This window comes from Aethalodelphis obliquidens, unplaced genomic scaffold (genome assembly GCF_003676395.1).
Source record: "Aethalodelphis obliquidens isolate GAN/ISIS:26980383/991018 unplaced genomic scaffold, ASM367639v1 scaffold2, whole genome shotgun sequence".
Taxonomy (NCBI): Eukaryota; Metazoa; Chordata; class Mammalia; order Artiodactyla; family Delphinidae; genus Aethalodelphis; species Aethalodelphis obliquidens.
This window is the reverse complement of record NW_020837946.1, coordinates 11,087,283-11,108,715: the sequence shown is the minus strand read 5'-3', so window position 1 is coordinate 11,108,715 and position 21,433 is coordinate 11,087,283. Positions and strand designations below refer to the sequence as shown.

The following is a 21,433-nucleotide window of genomic DNA, read 5'->3' as shown; positions in this document are numbered from 1 at the left end:
TCTGTTTATCTTTGAAGTTTCACCCAAATGTTTCTAAGTATGAATTTTATTTGTCCTGATTTTGATAAGCTGTGCTTCCTATATCTGTAGACGCATGACTTTCATTGGATTTTAAAAAATCTCAGCCGTTAGCTCTTCAAATATTGCCTCTCCTTCATTCTTTCAATTCTGTCTCTCAAAAGCAAGAATAGCCACCCCCACCCCTGTTTTGTTTCCTTTTCTAAAAACACTTGCTTTTTTCCGTCTCCTTAAGTATCTGTGCTGCCTTCTGGGTTATTTCTTATTTCTGTTTTCTAATTCACCAAATCTCTCTTTTGGTGTGTCTTATCTGCTCTTTAACTAATTTGTTGAATTTTTAATTTCCACATTTATAATTTTTCATTTCTGAAAGTTCTGACTTTTAAATTTAACTGTTATTCTGATAATTACACAATTTCCTGTTCATTTTTATTCCATCTTTTGTTTGTTTTAACATTTCCTACATGCTATATTTACTTTGTATTTTGTATTTGATAAATCCAATTGCTAAAGTCTTGGGAAGAGGTGGCATAAAGCTTTTGTTTCTACTGACTCAAGCTCAGTGATTTGTTTTTTTGTTGTATGATGATTTTTATTATAATCTCATCTTTTATTGAAATTAATATTTTCAAATCCTGATAGCATAATTTATAAATTAGAAATGCATTTCTCTCTTTTTTTTTTTTTTTTGCGGTACGTGGGCCTCTCACTGTTGTGGCCTCTCCCGTTGCGGAGCACAGGCTCCAGACGCGCAGGCTCTGTGGCCATGACTCACAGGCCTAGCCGCTCAGTGGCATGTGGCATCTTCCCGGACCAGGGCACGAACCCGTGTCCCCTGTATCAGCAGGCGGACTCTCAACCACTGCGCCACCAGGGAAGTCCAGAAATGCATTTCTCTTGAGAGGATTTGTATATTCTTCTCCTGTGATCTAGGGATACTACCACCCTGAAGCTACTTAATTCTCCATCCAGGGTCTTGGGTTTAACAGGGATATCTCAGGTTTACCTCTCATCTTGTCTTAGTTATTGTTGGTATTTGCCTTCTGAGCAACACTGAATTTTTTGTATGACATGGCCACTCTTCTGGTTTCAGCTCACTCTTTTTTTTTTTTTTTGGTCTTTTTTTTTCTTTTGGGAAGGGGGGATTCTTTGAGAGCCCCCTTACTTTCTAGAAATGTTAACAATTAGGGTTTTTTTATTTTTTTAAATAATTTATGGGGTGTCATATTTTAGCAGAGGAACCTTTCAAAATATCTAGTCTGCTCTACTATTGTAAGTAGAAATTAATAAGATTAGATATGCAAAGTGGCAATCTAGGTTACTTTAAAAATATTAATTTCCTTCTGTCTTATTAAATTATATTTTGCCTACCAATTTGTATAAGTGTGCTTGACATCATATGGTTACTTTTTGTGGACACTTTCTTTAATCTCTTCTAAGGGTTTCTATTTTCTGCTATTCTGGAAATAGTAAATTTATGGGAAAATTTAAGTGTTTTGTTGTATATGAGGTAAATGTGTAGAATGTTCTGCAGAAGATTGAACCTAGGTAGAATTTATATCTCAGTGATCCAAAAGAATTCTGCTTCTTTCTTCACTTGGTAGTTAACATATTTGGTATATTTAGAGCAGTGGTTCTCAAGTAGAAGGACTCTGCTGTCCCATCCCACACCCCTGAGGGACATTTATCAGTAACTTGAAACATTTTTCATTATTCCGACTGGGTTGGGCATGCTTCTGGCATTTAGTGGGTAGAGGCCAGGGATGCTGCCCTACCTCCTACAGTGCACAGGACAGCCCCCTCATGGTAAAGAATTCTCTTGCCTAATATGTCGGTAGTGCCTGATTTAGAGAAATGAGGTAAAGATAAATTGTTGATGCTGGTGGCTATATTTGGGAGGAAAGTTTTCCAGGTTTTTTAGAAAAACTGAAAGAAAGCCTTAACAACTGTTCTCTCGTTTACTTTCTGTAATTCTTCAGCACAGACATTCACATCTATAAAGCCAGGACTAAAAGTCCAAATTTTTTGACTACTACTAGTTAATTGAATTGTTTATTATTTCTTGCAGTTTCTTTTTTTTCTGTTACAGAATAAGTAACAAGTTTTCATTGTGGAAAACTTGGAGAGAATAGAAAATTATAAATGGAAAAAAATCATTCAGTTCCATAATCTATAAGCAAAGACTGTTAACATTTTGCGGTATTTAGTTTGTTTTCTTTGCAGATATTTTTAATATAGCTTTGAGAATACTATATAATTTTCATCTTAAAACCAAGCATAAGTATGCATAGTTGTACAGTTTTATTGTCGCTTAATCACTTCCCCTTTGATAATGAAGTGTTTTTTTTTTTTTTTTTTTTTTTTTTAGTATGAGCGGTGTTTGATGAACATCTTGTACATAGTTAAGTTTCAGATTCCTTCTTTAGAATAGATTCCTAAAAGGTTATTACTGGGTCAAAATGCATGAATAAGGTTATTCACAGGTTGGTGAATTTATCCTACTGTCATCGGTGTATGAGACTACATTTTTTACTACAGCCTCATCAGTCTGCATTCTTCTTAAGAAATTGATAGAGTCAGCCTTCTATTTTTTTACCAAACTATTTTATAGTCATGTTATATCCACATACAAAGCTTTTGGAAGCTAAAAAAGGAAAAATTTTTGCACTGAAGATACAGTTAATCTACCAGAATTAATGGAATATAAAAGAGTAATTAGAGAAACCAATATGAACAAATGTAAAATTTCCTTGGAGTTACTCAATTTATGTAAGTAATCTGCTGACCTGCAAAATTGTGTCTACCAGTTTTGTAAATTGAATCTTATTTTAAGTGCACTGAGAGCGCATTTAAAGAAGCTCTGTAATAGGTCTTCTTGTTAAGTGGGAAAATGTCCTGTCATATTTTGGTTATGAGTATGTTATGGTTTTGTTTGTTTCATAAGTGAGAAAATTTGTTCACTTATTTAAGTAATATGAATACCTTCTTTATGCAAAAATGGGCATTGTGGTATGGTAGGGCCTTGAGATGTATGAGAGAGTAAGCTATACAGTGCAGTGCTTTCATGAGATTACATCTGTATGTAACTTTAGGAGTCAGGGGTTCCCTCATTTGATGATTTGAGAAGTACAGGGATATAATTCATTGCTCCAAACTTTCTTATTCAAACATACACCCTTGTAGCAGTGTTTGACATTTCCTTGTTAGAAAGTTATTCCTTTGCTTTTTTTATTGAAAGGATACTATAAGGGAGATGGAAGGGTAGAGGGTTGGCTGGAACAAGGGTAGAGGCAGTATTAGGGAATAAGGAGAGACAAAGTTGCTAAATGTGAGGGAGGGAGCAGAGGAATCTGAGAGAACAATAATAAGTTAATTCCTTTTCCAATTGTTTTGGAACAAGATAGGACTTGTTAGGATAAATATCATAAATGAATAAGCTGTGAATATGATTAATTTAGTCTTATTCTCATAATACAGATGAATTGGAAAACAAAATGTCTTGCTTTAAAGGAATAATAATGACTTTGCTAAATTTTCACTTTTGGAAATTTAGATGATATCGTTAAAGCCTTAATTTGTGATTGCTAGTTGTAAAGGTACTTGAAAGTAATTCATATGGTAGTTGTTTCTTCATAGTTAAGTTTGGAAGTTTTTCTAGGATGAAATTGCTGTGTTCAGTTTCTCCTACTGTGCAATCTTCATAACTGTATTTTATAACTTACCAAGAGCTGGAAGGAAAGTAATTTATTAGTTTAGAACTTAAAGCAAAACAACAAAACCTAACTTAACGTTTCTCCACTTCGAAATGTGAAACAGATAACGTCCAAACCTGACATATCATTGTCACTTTCTTAGGAAATATGAAAATATTTAAGTAATAACTTTGAATTCTTTACCATTGAGCCCCTCATATATATATTATTCTCCTTCCATCAGACATACACTAAAGCAATATTTGTGTTTCCAAGAAGCTCATGTGTTACAGGTACTGTTTGCTTCTAACTAGGTGGTTACTTGAATTTATCTTTAAATATATTATTTAGTGTGGGTCTGACTAAATTTACATTGACATAACTATTGTGGGGATTAATAGTTTAAGATAACTTTTAAATATTTGTGGTTTATGGAATGAAAACACTGTTCCAAGTTTAAATGTGCTAATTAAAAATGTTTTGAATTATCTGATACATAATTTTTAAAATACTATAGTTTGTAATAGTAAATCTGTAAAATATTTTATCTTTCAGGCGAGGGTTAAATCCACCACACAGGGTGAAATCCATCTCCATGACAACATTCACACAACAGGAAATTGAATTCCTTCAAAAACATGGAAATGAAGTAAGTGTTTTTTACAATTTTCAACTTTTTTGTTGGTAGTCATTTTAATAAGATTTAATAAGTTGCTTAGAATGGTGAATTTTCACTGTCTAAAAAGTTATTTTTGTATTCTATATTTAGATGTTGTAGAAAGTACTCATTTAATAATGTGTTTAGAATTAATGTCTACTACATAAATATTTTACCTTAAACCTGAGATGAAACCTGTGTGTAAACTTTGTCAGTATTGAATATAAAAGGCATTTTTGGAGGACATCTATTATTGGAGTAACTGTTAGTTTTTGCTTTAAAAGACAAAATAAGAGAGAGAGAAAGGGAATTAACATTGTGGTATTGTAGTAAACTTTTGTTAGGCTGTTGTGTGATCAGCTTTCACTTGAGGACCCCTCTTTGCTTTTTACGTTTTTAACTTTAGATGTATGTGATGTTTAATATTGAGCAGTGCTCAGTAGGGAGGAGGTTAGTAGTGCTGAGGGGGCAGCCTAGCGTCATGAGGAACTCAGTAAAGATGAGCAGGGGAGCCTTTTCTTTCTACTCTGCTTTAATGGGCTTTCAGGAATTCCATTTTGTTTGCTTTCTTAGTAAAAGTGGTGGTCTACTATTTAAAAAAAAAAACTATAAAATTAACAGCGAAAGCAAGCATATTTTATAATCTTAGGGCAAGGATGAGCCAGTCAACCCAATTGATCAGTAATAGCCATTATTATTTAATAGACACTTTAATCACTTCCTAGAAAGGAAATATTACTTTAGTTGTACTACAGTGGTTGCATGTTTTTTTGGGCATGTTTTTGATATGACACAGAAAAGAATTTAAGTCTTAAGATTTTATTAATTTCAGTCTTCTTTTTCACCCTCAGAAGATATATGCAAGCGTTTTGTACTCTGCCTCTTTTTTTCCTAACACTTTGATAGTAGCATCTTAAACTTGCTTGTCTACTTGTGATTCATGTGTGTATATGGTTCTAAAGTAGTAAAGAAGTATAAATTTAAGATTATGAAATATTTTTAAATACATGATTTAGAGAATTGAGCACACACTTTGAAGTTTCCAGACTTTGCCGATAAAAAATTATCTTGAGTAATCAAGTTCCAGACTGATGTAGGTACATTACAGGAAAATCTAAAGCAAGATAAAGGGCAGAAGGTGTGTAATGACAGTAAGTGTAGAAATGTATTTTTGGATTAAAAGACAATTTGAACTATTTGTATAAAGTTTGGGATTAGCCTAGTAGTGCATATTTTAAATTACTTCCTTAGAATTTTGGCCTTCTATACAAAATTTTGGACATCAGAATGGAGTCAGAAATGAAAAAATATTATCTGTTTTTAGATTAAAAATCAACTGACAGTAGATAAAGTCAGAGTAGTAGAACTGGAAAGGTAACAAACAATGCATTGGAGAAGTAAGTAAAAAACGTTCAAACCTGTCAGTAGATAAGATTAGGTGGAGACTGGTTCCAGAATACTACGATTGAAGGACCTTTTTTTTCTGAAATTGTGGTAAGTACACTTGACATGAGATGTACTCTCTTAAAAAATTTTTAAGTGTAAAATGTAGTATTGTTAACTATAGGCAGAGTGTTGTAAATGGATCTTTAGAACTTACTCATCTTGCATAACTGAACTTTATACCCATTGAAGCAACCACCATTCTGTTTTCTGCTTCTGTGAGTTGGACTGTTTTAGATGCCTCATTTAAGTGGAGTCATGTAGTACTGCTCTTCTGTGACTGGCTTATTTCACTTGGCATAATGTTCTCAAGGTTCAGCCGTGCTGTTGCATATGACAGGATTTCTGAAGGAAGTTATTAAGGCTGTAATATCAAAATAAATTTAGAATATATGAAAAGAAATTTTAGGTAACTCATTATGTCAAATAGTAGAAACAAAATACAAACAATAGAGATGACTGGAATGGATTTATGAATCTTAAATCCTAAAAAGAGTCATGCAAATTAATAAGCCATTTAAAGCCCTCACCATGGCAGTCACTGTACTAGGTACTTGGATACAGTTATAGAAATGTCACATAGGCTTAGCTGACATAGGGCTCATGGTCTAGTTCGGGAGACAGGTATGTAACAAATAATTACAACAGTGTGTTAGATAATTACTGATAAAGAATAAGAAGTTTCAGAAGTAATGTGGAAGGAGGGACTCAATCTGTTGGTGAAAAGGAGAGGATTGGGAAGATCTCACAGAGGGGGCTGAACATTTGCTGGCTTTTGAGGGTGACTAGGACTTAGGCTGGCAGGAAAAGATATTGCAGGCAGAGCAAACACAGTGCACAAAGAAAAAGAGAAATTTGCAATGGTTCTTACTGCTAGAAAGTGTACCAACCATTTAATTACTTGTTAGGGGAGAAAAACATACTTTCTTGTGTCCCTAAGGACATCTTAGAACCAAAGTATTGGACTAGGTATATTTGATTCTTTACAATATTAGCAATATCTGTGTTCTTAAAATTTCAAGAGATGTATAGAAGGTGAAGATTGATATCATGAAATGCAGGATGATTGGTACAACTTAATAAAAAACTATAGACTTGAAGTACAAGTGGTTTATTATCAGTTTATCTTATTTAAACATTTAAATCTTAAGTATAACATGCATAGAGAAAAAATACAGATCTTTATTTTTTGTTTCAAATTATGTTGCCATATTTGCACTGTGTGTTCTCTCTCAGTAGTCTGAAAAGGACCATACTCAATCATATAAATTTTGGATTAAAAAGAAGGTACTGTCATACATCTTGTGCATGAATGGGTTCATGCCTGAAGTTAAAAGATCAAAAAGTATATTAACTGCCAGAAGTCTTGGATCTTCTACCCCTATGAGGAAGTTTTAACGTTCTGAGGGGCATGTTTGGTTGTTACGATTAGGGCACGTTGCTGGCTTAATCAGACAAGCACCATGGTTGCTGGATGATTCACAAGGTGTTGAATAGAGTTAACCTATATTCCATATGCTTTGGATGTTCCTCCAGACCTTTATAAGTGGGAAAAACCTTTTTACAGTCGGTCTGCATGTATAACTTAAATCTGTTTTATATGCTTTCATTAATAGCCGTGAACAACTTATTGCCAGAAGTCATGCTGCCAAGTCCAGAATCAAGTGTGGGAGGGGACTACCAAGTTACAGGGCAGAGGGCTTGGATACAGGAAGCCATTAATTGAGACCGTCGATGCAGTGACTTGACACATTTGTATATCTGGGAAAGATTTCACTTTTCATTGAGAACTTAGAATTGTTCACTGTTTTTGGCAAGTCACAAAACTGATGGCAGCACTACTCACAGCATTTGAGTCATTAATAAAGTACATCTGAATTGGTCTGAGTTGGTAACTGGTAAGCAGATGATGTTATTAGTATTTATAAATATGTATCACGGACACCCTTGATGTTTATAACATATCATTAGTATCTACAGATGTAGTTTACAAGTTACTTGAATATTACTTTAGAATTCTTAGACTCCTACAGTGTGTTCATTGGAGGAGATACGTACATTATCAGGATATAGAACATACTTGCCAGATGTTAGTAAAATATTTTATAACAAAGCACTTTGTGTTTATTGGTGTTGACATTTTTTCCAAAAGTCAGATATTTCACAAAAAATTTCCACATATTTATCTTGTAATGCTTTCGTTTGTATCATGATGTTACTTTAAAAAAATCTTTAGTGGTTTGCTCCATATGTCCTCTTTTATGATGTTGTGGGTCAACCATGGTCCTTTAGTTGAAGGAATTTCACTATTGGGTTAACTTCTGATTATCAAACTTAATGGAAGGAAGGCTGGCTAACAGTGCTATAGATAATTCAGTAAAAGGAAAATGTAGAAGTAATTTTATTTTGAACCATACAGTTTTTCTTTTCTAGTAATAAATTAATCTTCCTAATTATGTTTCAGGACTGAGAGTAAAAGGGTTACTGCTGATGCTCCACAGGCATAAAATCTACATGTAGAAATAAAATCATGCATTCATTGACAGTATTTGATCATCTTTATGCTAGATAAAAAAAATAACCCCCAACCCAGAAGCTAAAGCTTTAAAAAAATCCTTCTTAAACAGTAGACCCATAAGGTAAGGTGTGCTTTTTCCCTGGTTAACATTCATAATTGATTCATTCTTCATTCTTTTTTTTTTTTAATTAATTTATTTTTTATTTTTGTCTGTGTTGGGTCTTCGTTTCTGTGCGAGGGCTTTCTCTAGTGCAGCGAGCAGGGGCCACTCTTCATCACAGTGCGCGGGCCTCTCACTATCGCGGCCTCTCTTGTTTGCGGAGCACAGGCTCCAGACGCTCAGGCTCAGTAGTAGTGGCTCACGGGCCTAGTTGCTCCGCGGCATGTGAGATCTTCCCAGACCAGGGCTCGAACCCGTGTCCCCTGCATTGGCAGGCAGATTCTCAACCACTGCGCCACCAGGGAAGCCCCATTCTTCATTCTTGAAGCAGAGATTTATTAATCATCTACCATGTGCCAGGGATTGTCCTTGGGTGCTAGGGATACTGTCTATGATTCGTGCCCTCAGGTAAAGTTTACAGTCTACTAGGGGAGAGAGACAGTCAAAATCATTTTTTTCAGTTCCATTTTGGTATAAGAGTGAGAAAGGGCTTCAGTTTAGAGTTGTAAATGCTTGGGATTATGCAGACAGTTTTTTTCAAGAAGTTATACTTATGGCTTAAATAGGCTTTATTTTATGAGACAGCTCTTTAGGCCTTTTGTGTAGTTAAATTGCATCTTTGGGAAGATTGGAGTTATTTTATAATCAGAAACAAGCATTGCCACAAAGAAAAATATTTTGATACCTAAAAAATTTAGAGTTCCAAATTCACATGCTGTGACAGTTTTGCTGGAATATTCAGGTATCATTTTATGATATGTTATACTCAATCTATTATGCTGTTAAATAGGACACTAGTGGTTATTTCCTAAATCATCCTGTCTTATAAACTTATAATAAGTGATGGTCATTCTCAATACAGAACAGTGGACTCTGTAAAGTAGAAGACCAATATCAGAAAGAGCCCGTAGGCCATTACCATAATAAAGACAATGAGGTTTTGAATTAATCCTGAATCAGGGCATGGAGCTGTCAGGTAGTTTCAAAGTGTTGTATTCATTTCTTTTAAGTTTGATTAAAAACTAAACAATCTAACCCAACTGCAGCTCTCTAGGGAAATTGATAAAATTTGGGCTGGGCCTATTAAAAGAGTACTTGAAGTGCAGTGGTCTTGTGCAGAAAGGATTGGATTTGGACTTGGAAGGTTGAGAACGATGGACAAGATGCCTCTGAGCCTCAGTTTCTACAAGTGTAAAATAATAACAGTATCTTAATATAGAAAGGCTAGAATAATTTGAGCTCAAGCAACCTGTGAAAGTTCCCAGCATATTTCTTATTTTTTTATTTATTTTTTTTTTTGCGGCACGCGGGCCTCTCACTGTTGTGGCCTCTCCCATTGCGGAGCACAGGCTCCGTATGCACAGGCTCAGCGGCCATGGCTCACGGGCCCAGCCGCTCTGCGGCATGTGGGATCTTCCCGGATCGGGGCACGAACCCGTGTCCCCTGCATCGGCAGGCAGACTCTCAACCACTGCGCCACCAGGGAAGCCCTCCCAGCATATTTCTTATAGAATAGATATTCAGATGTTTGTTGAATCAGAATCTAAGATAGTAGAAGGTATACAAGGATTATCAATATTTTTTTTTTTGACTTTTTGTTCAGAGTGGTTTCATTAGGGGAATTTTTCAGTTTTCTTAGAATACAGTAGCATCATTTACATTAATTTTAGGTTATGTATTTAAACTCTTGGAGCATTTTAATTATATGCTGAGCTTAAATAATATTAGTAAAATTTGGCAGTTATTTTAGTAACAGCATATTAAATGTCATTATTGAGTGGCAGAGTTAAGTTACATACTCATTAATCCAGGGTCTACAGTTACTTTGCTGTCTGTACAGAGGTTGGCAAAACTGTTTCTGTAAATGGCCAGATGGTAAATATTGAAGGCCACCTACGTACAGTCCCTGTTGTATATTCTTGTTAGAAAAAATCTTTAAAAAGTAACCCTTTAAATATGCATAAACCAAATGATCAGGGGCAGTACAAAAATAGGCCAGTGACCCAAATTTGATCTGCAGGTGGTTGATTATAGACTCCTGGTCTATGGAATTCCAAAGTTTTCAGTTCTCAATATAAATTCTTTTATAACCTTGCTTCTTTTCCTAGTTAATCTTTTTCTTGCTTCATTACCAATAGAAATGTTTGAATGCCAGTGGTTTCTGTATCCCACTTTTCTTGCCATTTTGCTCAAGCTGAATCATTTATCCTGAATCTGTTTTTCAAGACCTATCAAAGTTTTTACCCTTCCATCAAGTCTTTCAGGAGTATTTTAGCCCACAGGGACTAACACCCCCCTGCCCCCCATACTTTAAGCTTTTTTTTTTTTAATATAGCATTGACTCTAAGATTTTACACAATTTTTTTTTTATTGCTCTCATAGTTTCTTCTGTATTGGTCTTATTACCTTCAAAACATTATAGACATTTCCATGGCATAACCTTATATACTTCTTCATTATACCTAGAGCAGTGAGAATGTATGAATGTGTGTGTTTGTGTGTACATATATGTAAATGTGTTTATTTTAAATTTTATTTTAATTTTATTTGTTTTATTATTATTATATTTGTAAAAATTCCTGGGCTTTACTCCTCAGAGATTCTGACCCTGGGTGTGGGGTGGGGCAGAGGAGTGTCTGTCTGCATTTTCAGCCAGAAGCCCCATGTGATTCTGTTGCTGATGGCTACAGACCACCTTTTGAGAGAACCAGTACAGTAACTAAAGGCTCCATCCAGTCTAGACTCAAAATAATCTGTGGTCTAGTTTCGGCACCACTAATTGATAAGCCTTGTTACCTTGGGGAAACTACTTTTCCCTGAGCTTCATTTTCCTTTGTACACTATGGGAAGTACCTGTCCTGCCTATTTGATGAGGTTGATTTGAAGGTAGTACGTGTGAAAACATTTTGAAAACTGATGTATTATGTAGATGTAAGATGTCAGTTTTAAGTGCAAATGTACTTTTTCATTGACTTCTAAGCTCAGGGGGAAAAAAGTATATAGGAAAATGGTGTGCTTTGAACTGAATTTAGTTTAGGGAGATTTTTGCAGAATTACAGTCAATATGATGGTATTAATCAGTATGAAAAGTTAATTCAATAATAATAGTAACATTTCAAAAAATTTTAACTAAAAATATGTAATTATTTGAGAGACTAGCTTCCTAGTGAGATATTTGAGGTTTAAAACCATCTACCTAAAATATCGAAGCATGTTCTGTATTAAAGAGGCTATTTGTTTAACTCCTGCATATTTATGAAGAAACACATATTTTAAAGTCTGGCCTCTATTTTGAAAGAAAGGCGAGGTGTTAAGTTTCTAAAAATTCTGCTGAATCAAATCAGTAATGACATAGTAATCTTTAAAATATTCAGATTGCATTCTTTGATATTTGTTGTTGGCTTTCAGAGAAATATCTAATGATACTAATTAACAAAAAGAATGTTGGAAATGTTATCTTTGTTTTGTACATATTGTAGCTTGTTGATCTTTCTGAGTGATGACTGAAAACTCAAGAGTATTGTAGAAGGAGCTGGACGGTAGTTTGTAACTACTCTGAGCATTTATTTAACTTTTTATTGTATTTGTATCCCAGGTCATATTATTTATTTCCTTCTAACTCTTTGCTTCAGCCATTCTAGCTTCCTCTCATCTCTCAGCTTTTGGTTCTTTCTTTCTTGCCATTAAGTATGTTATCTTTTTTTTTTTTAAATCTTACTTGAATCTAATTAAAAATAAAATTATTCATTCTTTTTGTTCTTTTTTAAACTTTTTGTTGTGGAGCTGCTCATATATCTACACAGCAGACAGAATAATGTCCCAAACTCCTGTCCCTTTTTTATTATGTGAAGCAGATCTGAGACATACAATTTTCCTCTGTAAATTCAGGAACTAGATGTTATCTCTAAAAAAGGACTTTAAAAGAATATATAACTCCATATCGTTTTCATATCCATATAAACTAATAGTAATCTAATTACATAGCCAGTGTTCAAGTTTCCTTTTATTTCATAAATTTCCTTTTTTCTCTTCCCTTAAGCATATGTTTGAATAGAGATGCAAGTAAGGCTCACATGTTATGAGTGGTTAATATGGGTTTTGAAACTCTGACAAAGGATTGGAGGCTAGATGGGTCAGACTTCGGCCTGCCTAGGCCTGGCTGGGACCAGGCAACTTCCTGGGGCCTGTACCAACCACTTGGTCTGTGGGATAGAGTCAGGTTTGTGCCAGGACAGTGGGGGCCTCAGACCAGGTGGTTACTCTGGGGCTGGATACACTGTAACTGGGGGCCCTTCCAGCTCAAGTCCCTGGGAAACATAGCAATTGAGGTGAATTCCAAGCTTTGCAGTCAAACTCATAGTACAAGTTCTCCCGGTACATATCTGAGTTGTAGTCTTTCACATGTGTCTTCCATTGCTCCAGCATCACCTGCTACCAGGCTGCTGAAAATCAATGTTGGGTTCTTACTATAGAGCAGGAATGCTAGTTGGTTGCTAGGACCAACCAACAGCCAACAACTGGCATTCATCTTGGCAACAGAAGATTCCATCTGGATGCAGGGTGCTTAATGAGCTGGTAAGAAGGAACTTAAGAAAAGCTCTGGGGCCATAGATTTTTGACGAATTGGTGATGACATCGAAGGTTTTTTGGTTCTGTTTCATGAAATTCAAGCCATCCTGCACAGGCAAGATCATCTTTGGGTAGTAGTAGCCATAGGCCATGCCCGACAGGAACTTCTTAGAGATTTAGATGGTATCTTTTGTCAGTTTTCTCCTAGACCATGGGCTCCACCAGTTCCCCAGGGATGATCTCTTACTGGCCTGTGATGCTAGGATTTTTCCAAGGATGGGGTGGCTGTGAGCAGTCATCTTCTGGCACTGGAACCTGTCCTGCCTTGTGCCACCTAACTGCAGTATGGTGCCATAAGTCTTACTGAAGGTGAGCAAGGCCTCCTGGTAGTGTGAGCGCTGTAGCTGCTCTGCTTGAGGGGGGACTGGTTGGGTTATCTGCTAAGTTGTCTCTCATGCCCCCCTCTCATGGATGGCCATAGCAAGATCTTGTCCCCGGCAGAGGCTGCTCAGAGCCACAACACAATGGCCATATTTGGCTGTCTTCTGCCCCCTCACCTCTCAACATTTTATTATGAGAAATACATAAAACTTTAAAAATTATGCAGGCACATTAAACACGGTGCTGTATTTGCGCTAGCAAATATCTGTGTGTGTCTCCATTTGGTCATCCGCCTTATATTTTTCTTGCATTTCAAAGTAATTTGCAAACATTAGTTCATATCACCCCTAAAATCTTATATATATCATTAATTAGAATTTGATATTTGTTAAGATTTTTTTGAGGTATAATTTATGCACAGTGAATGTAAAAGTCATAATTGTACCTTTGGAAGAGTTTTGATAAATGTATCCAGTTTGGTAACCCAAAGTCCTATAAAGATATAGAACATGACCATCATTCCCCCAGAGTTCCCCTAACATCTCTTCCTGTTCAGTCCCTCCCCTTTCCAGAGGCAACCACTGTTTTGATTTTTATTCATACTCGTATAAAGAAAATAATTAAGAATGCTTTTTTTGTTCTACAAATAAAAAATACTGGAAAGGGTATGGAGAAAAGGGACCCCTCTTACACTCTTGGTAGAAAGGTAAATTGGTGCAGCTGCTATGGAAAACAGTATGGAGGTTCCTCAAAAAGCTAAAAATAGAGTTGTCCTATGATCCAGCAATTCCTCTCCTCGACATATATCCAGACAAAACTATAATTCAGAAAGATAGATGCATCCCTATGTTCATAGAAGCACTATTCACAATAGCCAAGACATGAAAACAACATGTGTTCATCAGCAGATGAATGAATAAAGATGTGATACATATACACAATGGAATACTACTCAGCCATAAAAAGGAATGAAATAATGCCATTTACAGCAGACATGGGGGACCTAGAGATTATTGTACTACGTGAAGTAAATCAGAAGACTTATCATATGATATCAAGTATATGTAGAATCTAAAAGTTACAAATGAATTTACTTACAAAGCAGAAACAGACTTAGAAAACAAACTTATGGTTACCAAAGGGGAAAGGTGAGGGGGAGGGATAAATTAGGAGCTTGGGGTTAACATATACACACTGCAATATATAAAATAGATAATCAGCAAGGACCTACTGATTGCCTTTTCTTTTGATTATGGATCACACTCTCTTGTGTATCTAGTGATTTTGGATTATATCTAGAGCATCAGCAAATGGTAGGTTGTAGAGCCTCTGGGTTCTGTCTTGTTTGTCCAGAAAGTATTCGTTTTGTTTGTTTTGTTCACTTTTTACTTTAGCAAACTCTGCCTTTCCTGGTGGGAGCCAGTTGAAATCTCTGTTTAGTTCTTTTAGTCCTTAATTGAACTGCTTTGAATTGTCCCTGTACATTCCTCGATCAAGGGTGAGCCAGAGATTTGTGCAAAGTTGTTATGCAAGTTTTGCAGCTCTCCCTTCTTGGACATACCCTTCACTTTACAGTTGCTGTGGTTGTGTACTCTGTCTTTAACCTTTTAGATTTGTGGATTTCTCCTTGAGTTTTGGCAGCTCTGCTTGGCAGAGGTCTGCTTTCAAATGATGATCTTTAAAAAAAGAGTAGATACTTAGTGCTGTTTCTTTCTTACAGGTGTTGACTCTTCTCCAGAATCTGTTTGTTTACCTTGTGGTTGCTTTCTAGTGTCTTCTGATAATCCTTATAATGTGTGCTGAGTTTATAGTTGTTAATTTCTGGGAGCTGGGTTTTAATTTGAGCTACACTGACGTTACTGGAAGTGGAACCTGCTCTGCTTGTCTTTTAACTTTTTTTTTTATTCTATAAGTTTCCCCTTCAGTTATTTATTTCTCTTCTCTCTCCCCCTCCCTTTTTCCTTCTCTCAGCTCAGTCATTTTTCAGTAGTGTCCCACTATCACGATTTTGCTGATTCCATCCATGCAGTGTCAGTGTTCCTCTGTCATCTCAGTTGCCTATAAATTGATAGTCGGATCTAGTAGCTTCCTAAGATTCACATTTAATTGGGGGACGAGGGAAGACTCAGTGTTTCATAGGTTAGATGGTGTGTTCTTTTGTGGAGAAACACATTTTCGTGTTTTTGTCTGTGTTGAGAGGGGGTGGCTGATACTCTATGCCTACGTCCATTAGTAGGGATTGTAAAATGGTGATAACTTAGTCTGGGAACCTGTAAGGGGATCCTTGAGACCTTTACAGGGGTTCTCTGAGGTCAAAGTTTTTTTAATAATAATTCTAAGACTTGATTTGCTGTATTTACTCCCAGTCTCATGATTATACAGTGGAGTTTTCCAGAAGCTACATAACATAACAATGCAGAAGCTGATCAGAAATCAGCTGTCTTCTATTTAAACAGGTATTAATGAAATTTGCAAAAATATAAAGCAGTGCCACTCTTCTCACTAATTTTTGCTCTAGAAAATACAGCTATTTTTACAATTAAAAGTTAGTTACATTAACATACAATAGTTTTATTGCTGTTAAAAGTACATTAATATTGCCTAGGATGTGGGAGTAGGGGTAATGTAGAGTGACTGCTAATGGATATGGGATTTCTTTAGATGATAATAAAAATGTTCTAAAATTGAGCTGTGCTGGTGGCACAACTCTTGAATGTACTAAAAACATTAAATTGTACACTTTAAATAGGTGAATTATATGTTATACAAATTATATCTCAATAAAGCTTCTAAAAAGTAAAAAAAAAGTACATTAAAACTGTTTCTCATAAATATCAGTAGAGTGCACATAAACAAAGCCATTTATGGTCCTCAACATTTAACTGTTTTCAAAATGAGTTAGTTCTGTAGCATCTCCCACAGTGACCAGTCGGGGGGGGGGGTGTGTGTGTGTATACAATAAATTGGTCATGTATAGATATCATTGTGAAATTGTTTATTTGACTTATTTCAGTCAGTAGCAGTTATTCTTGTTGATGTTCAGTTGTCCCCTTTGGACAATGAGATAATCTGTTTTGGAAACCTACTATAACTTCTGCAAATCTCATTTTTACTTAGAAGAGCTTTCCCTAAATTTTCCTTTTCCTCTTCTTATATTAACCTGTGAGCCATCTGTCTATTTTCAAATATTCAAAGAAAACTAAATGTTTCTTCTTCTCATGATTGATTTATGTAGAATATGGTACAGATCACGTTTACTTCAGAGACTTGTTTTGCATTTGGGCCAGTTAATCTCTCTGTTCATTTGCCAAGGGCTACATTCCCAACCTTAGTCAAGTGCCTGGCAAATGCATGCCTTCAGTCACCAGGACAACCAGACAATAGAATGTCAGTCCAAATCAATCACTATTATTGAGCCTTAGATGAAGCTAAACAGTGGATGAGTAGTGTTCATGCTAGAGGTGGTGCTCTGGTATTGATGCTATCCCTAAACCATTGATAATCCACGAACAGTTCTTCATATCAAGACAAGTAAATAAAACTTCTTAATATTCAGTTCTAAATGAAGTATCAGACCAACTTGCCCAATTCTCCCTTGCTCACCTCTGTGTTTATTCTTGTTATATTCTGAAAAATGTAAAAAATGTAAAACTTGCCCTGTAGGGAGAGAAACATAAACCTTTGGTAATTTTTCCTTCTTGGCAAGCTTGCTTATCAGATTCATACTGTCTTAGGGAATGAGAATGCTTTGCTTTAAGAGACTTCACAAATTAAGTTTAGAACAAATGGAACCAAAACGTTGGTGGGAATTTTTTTTTTAATACCATTTTAGAAAATGGTTCTAAAGTTTATCCAAAAGCTCAAAAAAAGTAAAACTAGCTGGAAAGAATTTATAAAGCAAGGAGTAAATAGGATTGGCTCTAGTAGATACTAAATGTGTCTCTGTGTTTATAGGCAGTAATTTGCAATGTAAACTTGAAGTAATTAATTACAGTAATCTGAAGCTAGTGCAGGGCCTAGTAGACTAGATCTGTAGAATAGATCCTGAGATATACTATAATCCTTATGTATATTAAATATGTATATGAAGTTATTATAAAATAAATTAAGTTCATCAGTCTGCTGTGGAAGGAATTCGTTATTCAATAAATGGAGAATCAATTAGAATGTTAACTGACATGGTATGCCAAGATAAGTTTCAGAAAAATTTTAGAGTTAGGAAGCCATAAAAATATAGAAAATAGTCTCAAAGTATTTCCCGACAAGATACTTATTAATCTTAAGGGGAAAAATAGTGACTTTACTGTGGAGAAATCTGGCCTATATTGTTTTAACCAAGTGATTAAAGTTAACATCACCAGGAATGGGACAAACTGACACCATGTGCTTCCTGATATGATGCACTGGGAAGGATACAACATTACTTATGTGGTATTCCTTCCCAAAATGCATAACATAAATGTAATTATGAGGAAACCTAAATTAAGGAACGTACTATAAAATAACTGACTTGTACTCTTCAGAGATGTCAAGGTCATTAAAGACAAAAACAGACTAAGGAAAGGTTCCCGATTAAAGGAGACAAGACAGTTATAGATACTGTACCAGGACAACTTTTTCCATTTGCTCTTAAGGATACTGTTAAGATAATGGTTAGTCTGTGGATTAGATAGTAATAGTATAAAGTGTTAATTTCCTGATTTTGATAATTGTGTTACGGTTATAGGAAAGAATGTCCTCATTTTTAGGAGATACACATTTAGAGGTAAAAGGTTCATGTCTGAACCTTTAAATGGTTCCAAAACTTTTTTGGGAGAGAGAATGATAAAGCAAATGTTAATATTAGAGACTCTAGGTAAACAGTACATGGGACTTCTTTCCACTACAATTGCAACTTTTCTGTATAACAGATTATTTCATAACTAAAAGGCAGGCAAAACTAAATGGTAGTGTTTAAGGTTAGCTGACTACATATTTAACATTTAAATGTGTGGAGACTTTATAGACTAAAAGCAATGGAAGAAATCACAAAAGTAAAAATGGCAAATTTAGCTAAAACATGGAAACTTACTAAAGACATGGCATACAAAATTGAAAGACAGAGCAATACCGGGTACAGGGTAATTTACATATGTCATCTTAGTTTGATAAAATAGGGCAGTTGATAATCTTTCCCCAAACTACTTGTCCCTTTGCTAATATACTAAATCTTACATTTTTAAAGCTGTTTATAATTTATAAAGCACATTCATGAATAGATGTGTGTTTAGGAGGCGGGGGGCAGCTTAGCAAGCTCATGCTCCTTACTGAAGAAAGGCGGGAAGGCTCCCTCTCCTGGGAAAACCACAAAACACACACACAACACACAAAACACACAGCTGTTTGGACTAAGAATGGATGCCTAACCCTAGGGGCCAGGGACTAATCAGATCCTCTCTTTTACGAAATTGAATTAAGGTTCACAGAGGCTGGACTGAAAAGGTGAATCACTTAACCGAAAAGGCAGTATGTAGTTGGGCCATGTGCAGTCTTAACAAGTAAACAGGAAAAAAAAAATTGTACTAAGATAAGCAAGAGCAGGGATTAGACATAGTATGAGAAACAAAAGTGATAAACTATGTGTTTGCAGGGGGCGGGGTGTGGAGAAGGGCTTTGGAAACAGGTAATCAGACTGCCTAGGTCCCAGATGGCTTCCTGTTTGCAGTGCAGGTTCCCATGTTTTAAGTGTTACTGTTCACTTTGCATAAACTTGTTTTATCTGATCAAATGTGGCTGAGTTTTGGTTCTTTGCAACCTACCTGGAATGCAATTCTGACATTAGAGACATTAAATGAAACAAGGCATGGGAGTGTGCTGTGAGTTGTATATACTGACTTACCGTAGGTGTTTGAATTAGATCTGCCGGTCTCCTTCACAACTCACAAACACTTGCAGTTAAGGTTTATTGCTATTTCCACTTCATTTAATTTCTCTCTAGTATCCTAAATATTTTCTTCTTTTATCTTTTCTATTTCTTTGTAATTATCAGGGTTTTTTTTTTTTTTTTTTGCGGTACGCGGGCCTCTCACTGCTGTGGCCTGTCCCGTTGCGGAGCACAGGCTCTGGACGCACAGGCTCTGGACGCGCAGGCTCAGCGGCCATGGCTCACGGGCCCAGCCGCTCCGCGGCACGTGGGATCTTCCCGGACCGGGGCACGAACCCGTGTCCCCTGCATCGGCAGGCGGACTCTCAACCACTGCGCCACCAGGGAAGCCCCAATTATCAGTTATTTTGAAAAGTGTTACTCTCTCCCTGAAACTCTAACTCTGGTACTTTTCTCCTTTATTCTCAAGTGAATGGGTTTGTATAATAAATTGGCCCTTAGATAGTCCTCACTCTTGGAAAGTTCTTCCTGCAGGGAAGGGCTTCTTTCATTTTATGTTCATCTCTCTGTTGTTATTCCCCATGCACATTATAACACAGACCTCAAAAACAGGCTTTTATTTATTATACTATTTAAATCATTATTATTCTTGGATGCTGGGATGGTATCATAGTAAGTCCACGTTGCATGTAATTCAGGCATCAGCAAGCTTTTTCTATAAAGAGCCAGATAGTAAATATTAGGCTTTTGTATCATACAGTCTCTGTTGCAGCTACCTAGCAAAGCAGCCCTAGACAATAGATAAACAAGCAGACATGGCTGTGTTCCAATGAAACTTCAGCTTTGAACACAGGCTGTAGGCCAGATTTAGCCTGGGAGGTGTAATTTGCTAACCTTTGGCCTAAATTTGATTTGAGAATTTGGATCAGTGAATTTATTACTTCTGTGTAAGTTGGTAAGCTGAATGTTCTAGGTCAGCATGTATATTTTAGACAGAACGAAGGGGAAAAAAAGATAATTTCCACTGTACATATATTTCAGGGCTGTTAGGAAGTTGCTTCCACCCATGCACCAGATATTTATTTAGTGTCTGCTCTATGTTTGGCAGGCACTGAGAATACAGATAGTGGCAAATCGGAGAGAAGGTTCCTGCCATGTGAAATTTACATTTAGAAGTTGTGAGATAAAGGTCTGTGAAAATAAATAATACATTGTGATAACGTTTATATTAGTTTTGGTGTGGGGAATGTTACCCCTTTGGAATGGTGGTCAGGGAAGACTTTATGAGGGGGCCTTTGTGGCTGGAAAGAGCGATGATGTAAGATGAGTTTGGAGAGTTAATCAGGCGTGAGATCCTATGGGGCCTAAACAAGTGGTGATGAAGAATTTGATTCTTAGGCTGAGGAAGCCATTATAAAGTAGTTTGTGCTTAAATTAAAAAACAACAACAACAAACTAGGATTAAATAAATTGGATTTGATGTCTCATAAATCTGATACTCCCTCACATACCCAAATTATCTGTCTGGTTCACAAAGGCTCTGGTGTCTCGGTGGTCTGCACATGCAGCTTGTGCATGCCTGTTTTCAATGACTCAGTTGCATATGTTCTAATTCTTGCTAAAACATTTTGTAAAACCAAATTTTAAGATGGAATATACCATACAGTCCTCAAAAGATGTAAATAATTGCAGTACTATCTGTTTCTTTGCTTAAGGCATATGGATAGTGTTATTTCTTTAAACACTATTAATGAGTATAAATCCTTTATAGATAGGTCATCACTGAGAAATACCTGTCAGCTGTTGACCTAGAAATACTAGCATAGTCATGCTCATGTAGACTTGGGTGAATGTAGAAAATTTTAATAATGTACTTGTTTTTTCAGTATTTAACTTAAATCATGGCATATATATGAGATATTGTTTCTGATTGTTAGTTTTTAGGACAAAATAAGGCAAAAAAAAAAAAACCCTTGTTTTCCCTTTTAGGGAAAACTGTTATGTTGCTGATAGAATTTGTGTAGGTCTATCGTAACTCTCCAGAGAACTTATAATGTTAATATTTATTTCTGTTAAATTTTTCTTTCTGCTTCCAAAAAGTGGATGTTAGTTACTTGCTCATGAATTTTTT

General features: G+C 35.8%; 1 protein-coding gene across 12 annotated transcripts in view; it reads left to right on the top strand.

Annotated features, from left to right (window-relative positions):
- The window catches only part of AGFG1 (ArfGAP with FG repeats 1), a 72,402-nt gene that overhangs the window by 13,970 nt on the left and 36,999 nt on the right, over positions 1 to 21,433 (top strand). For all 12 annotated transcript variants that reach the window (XM_027119523.1, XM_027119560.1, XM_027119550.1 and 9 more), the window contains exon 2: positions 4,266 to 4,359. In XM_027119523.1, the coding sequence (XP_026975324.1) occupies positions 4,266 to 4,359 (94 nt within the window). The remainder of the gene's footprint in view (positions 1 to 4,265; positions 4,360 to 21,433) is intronic.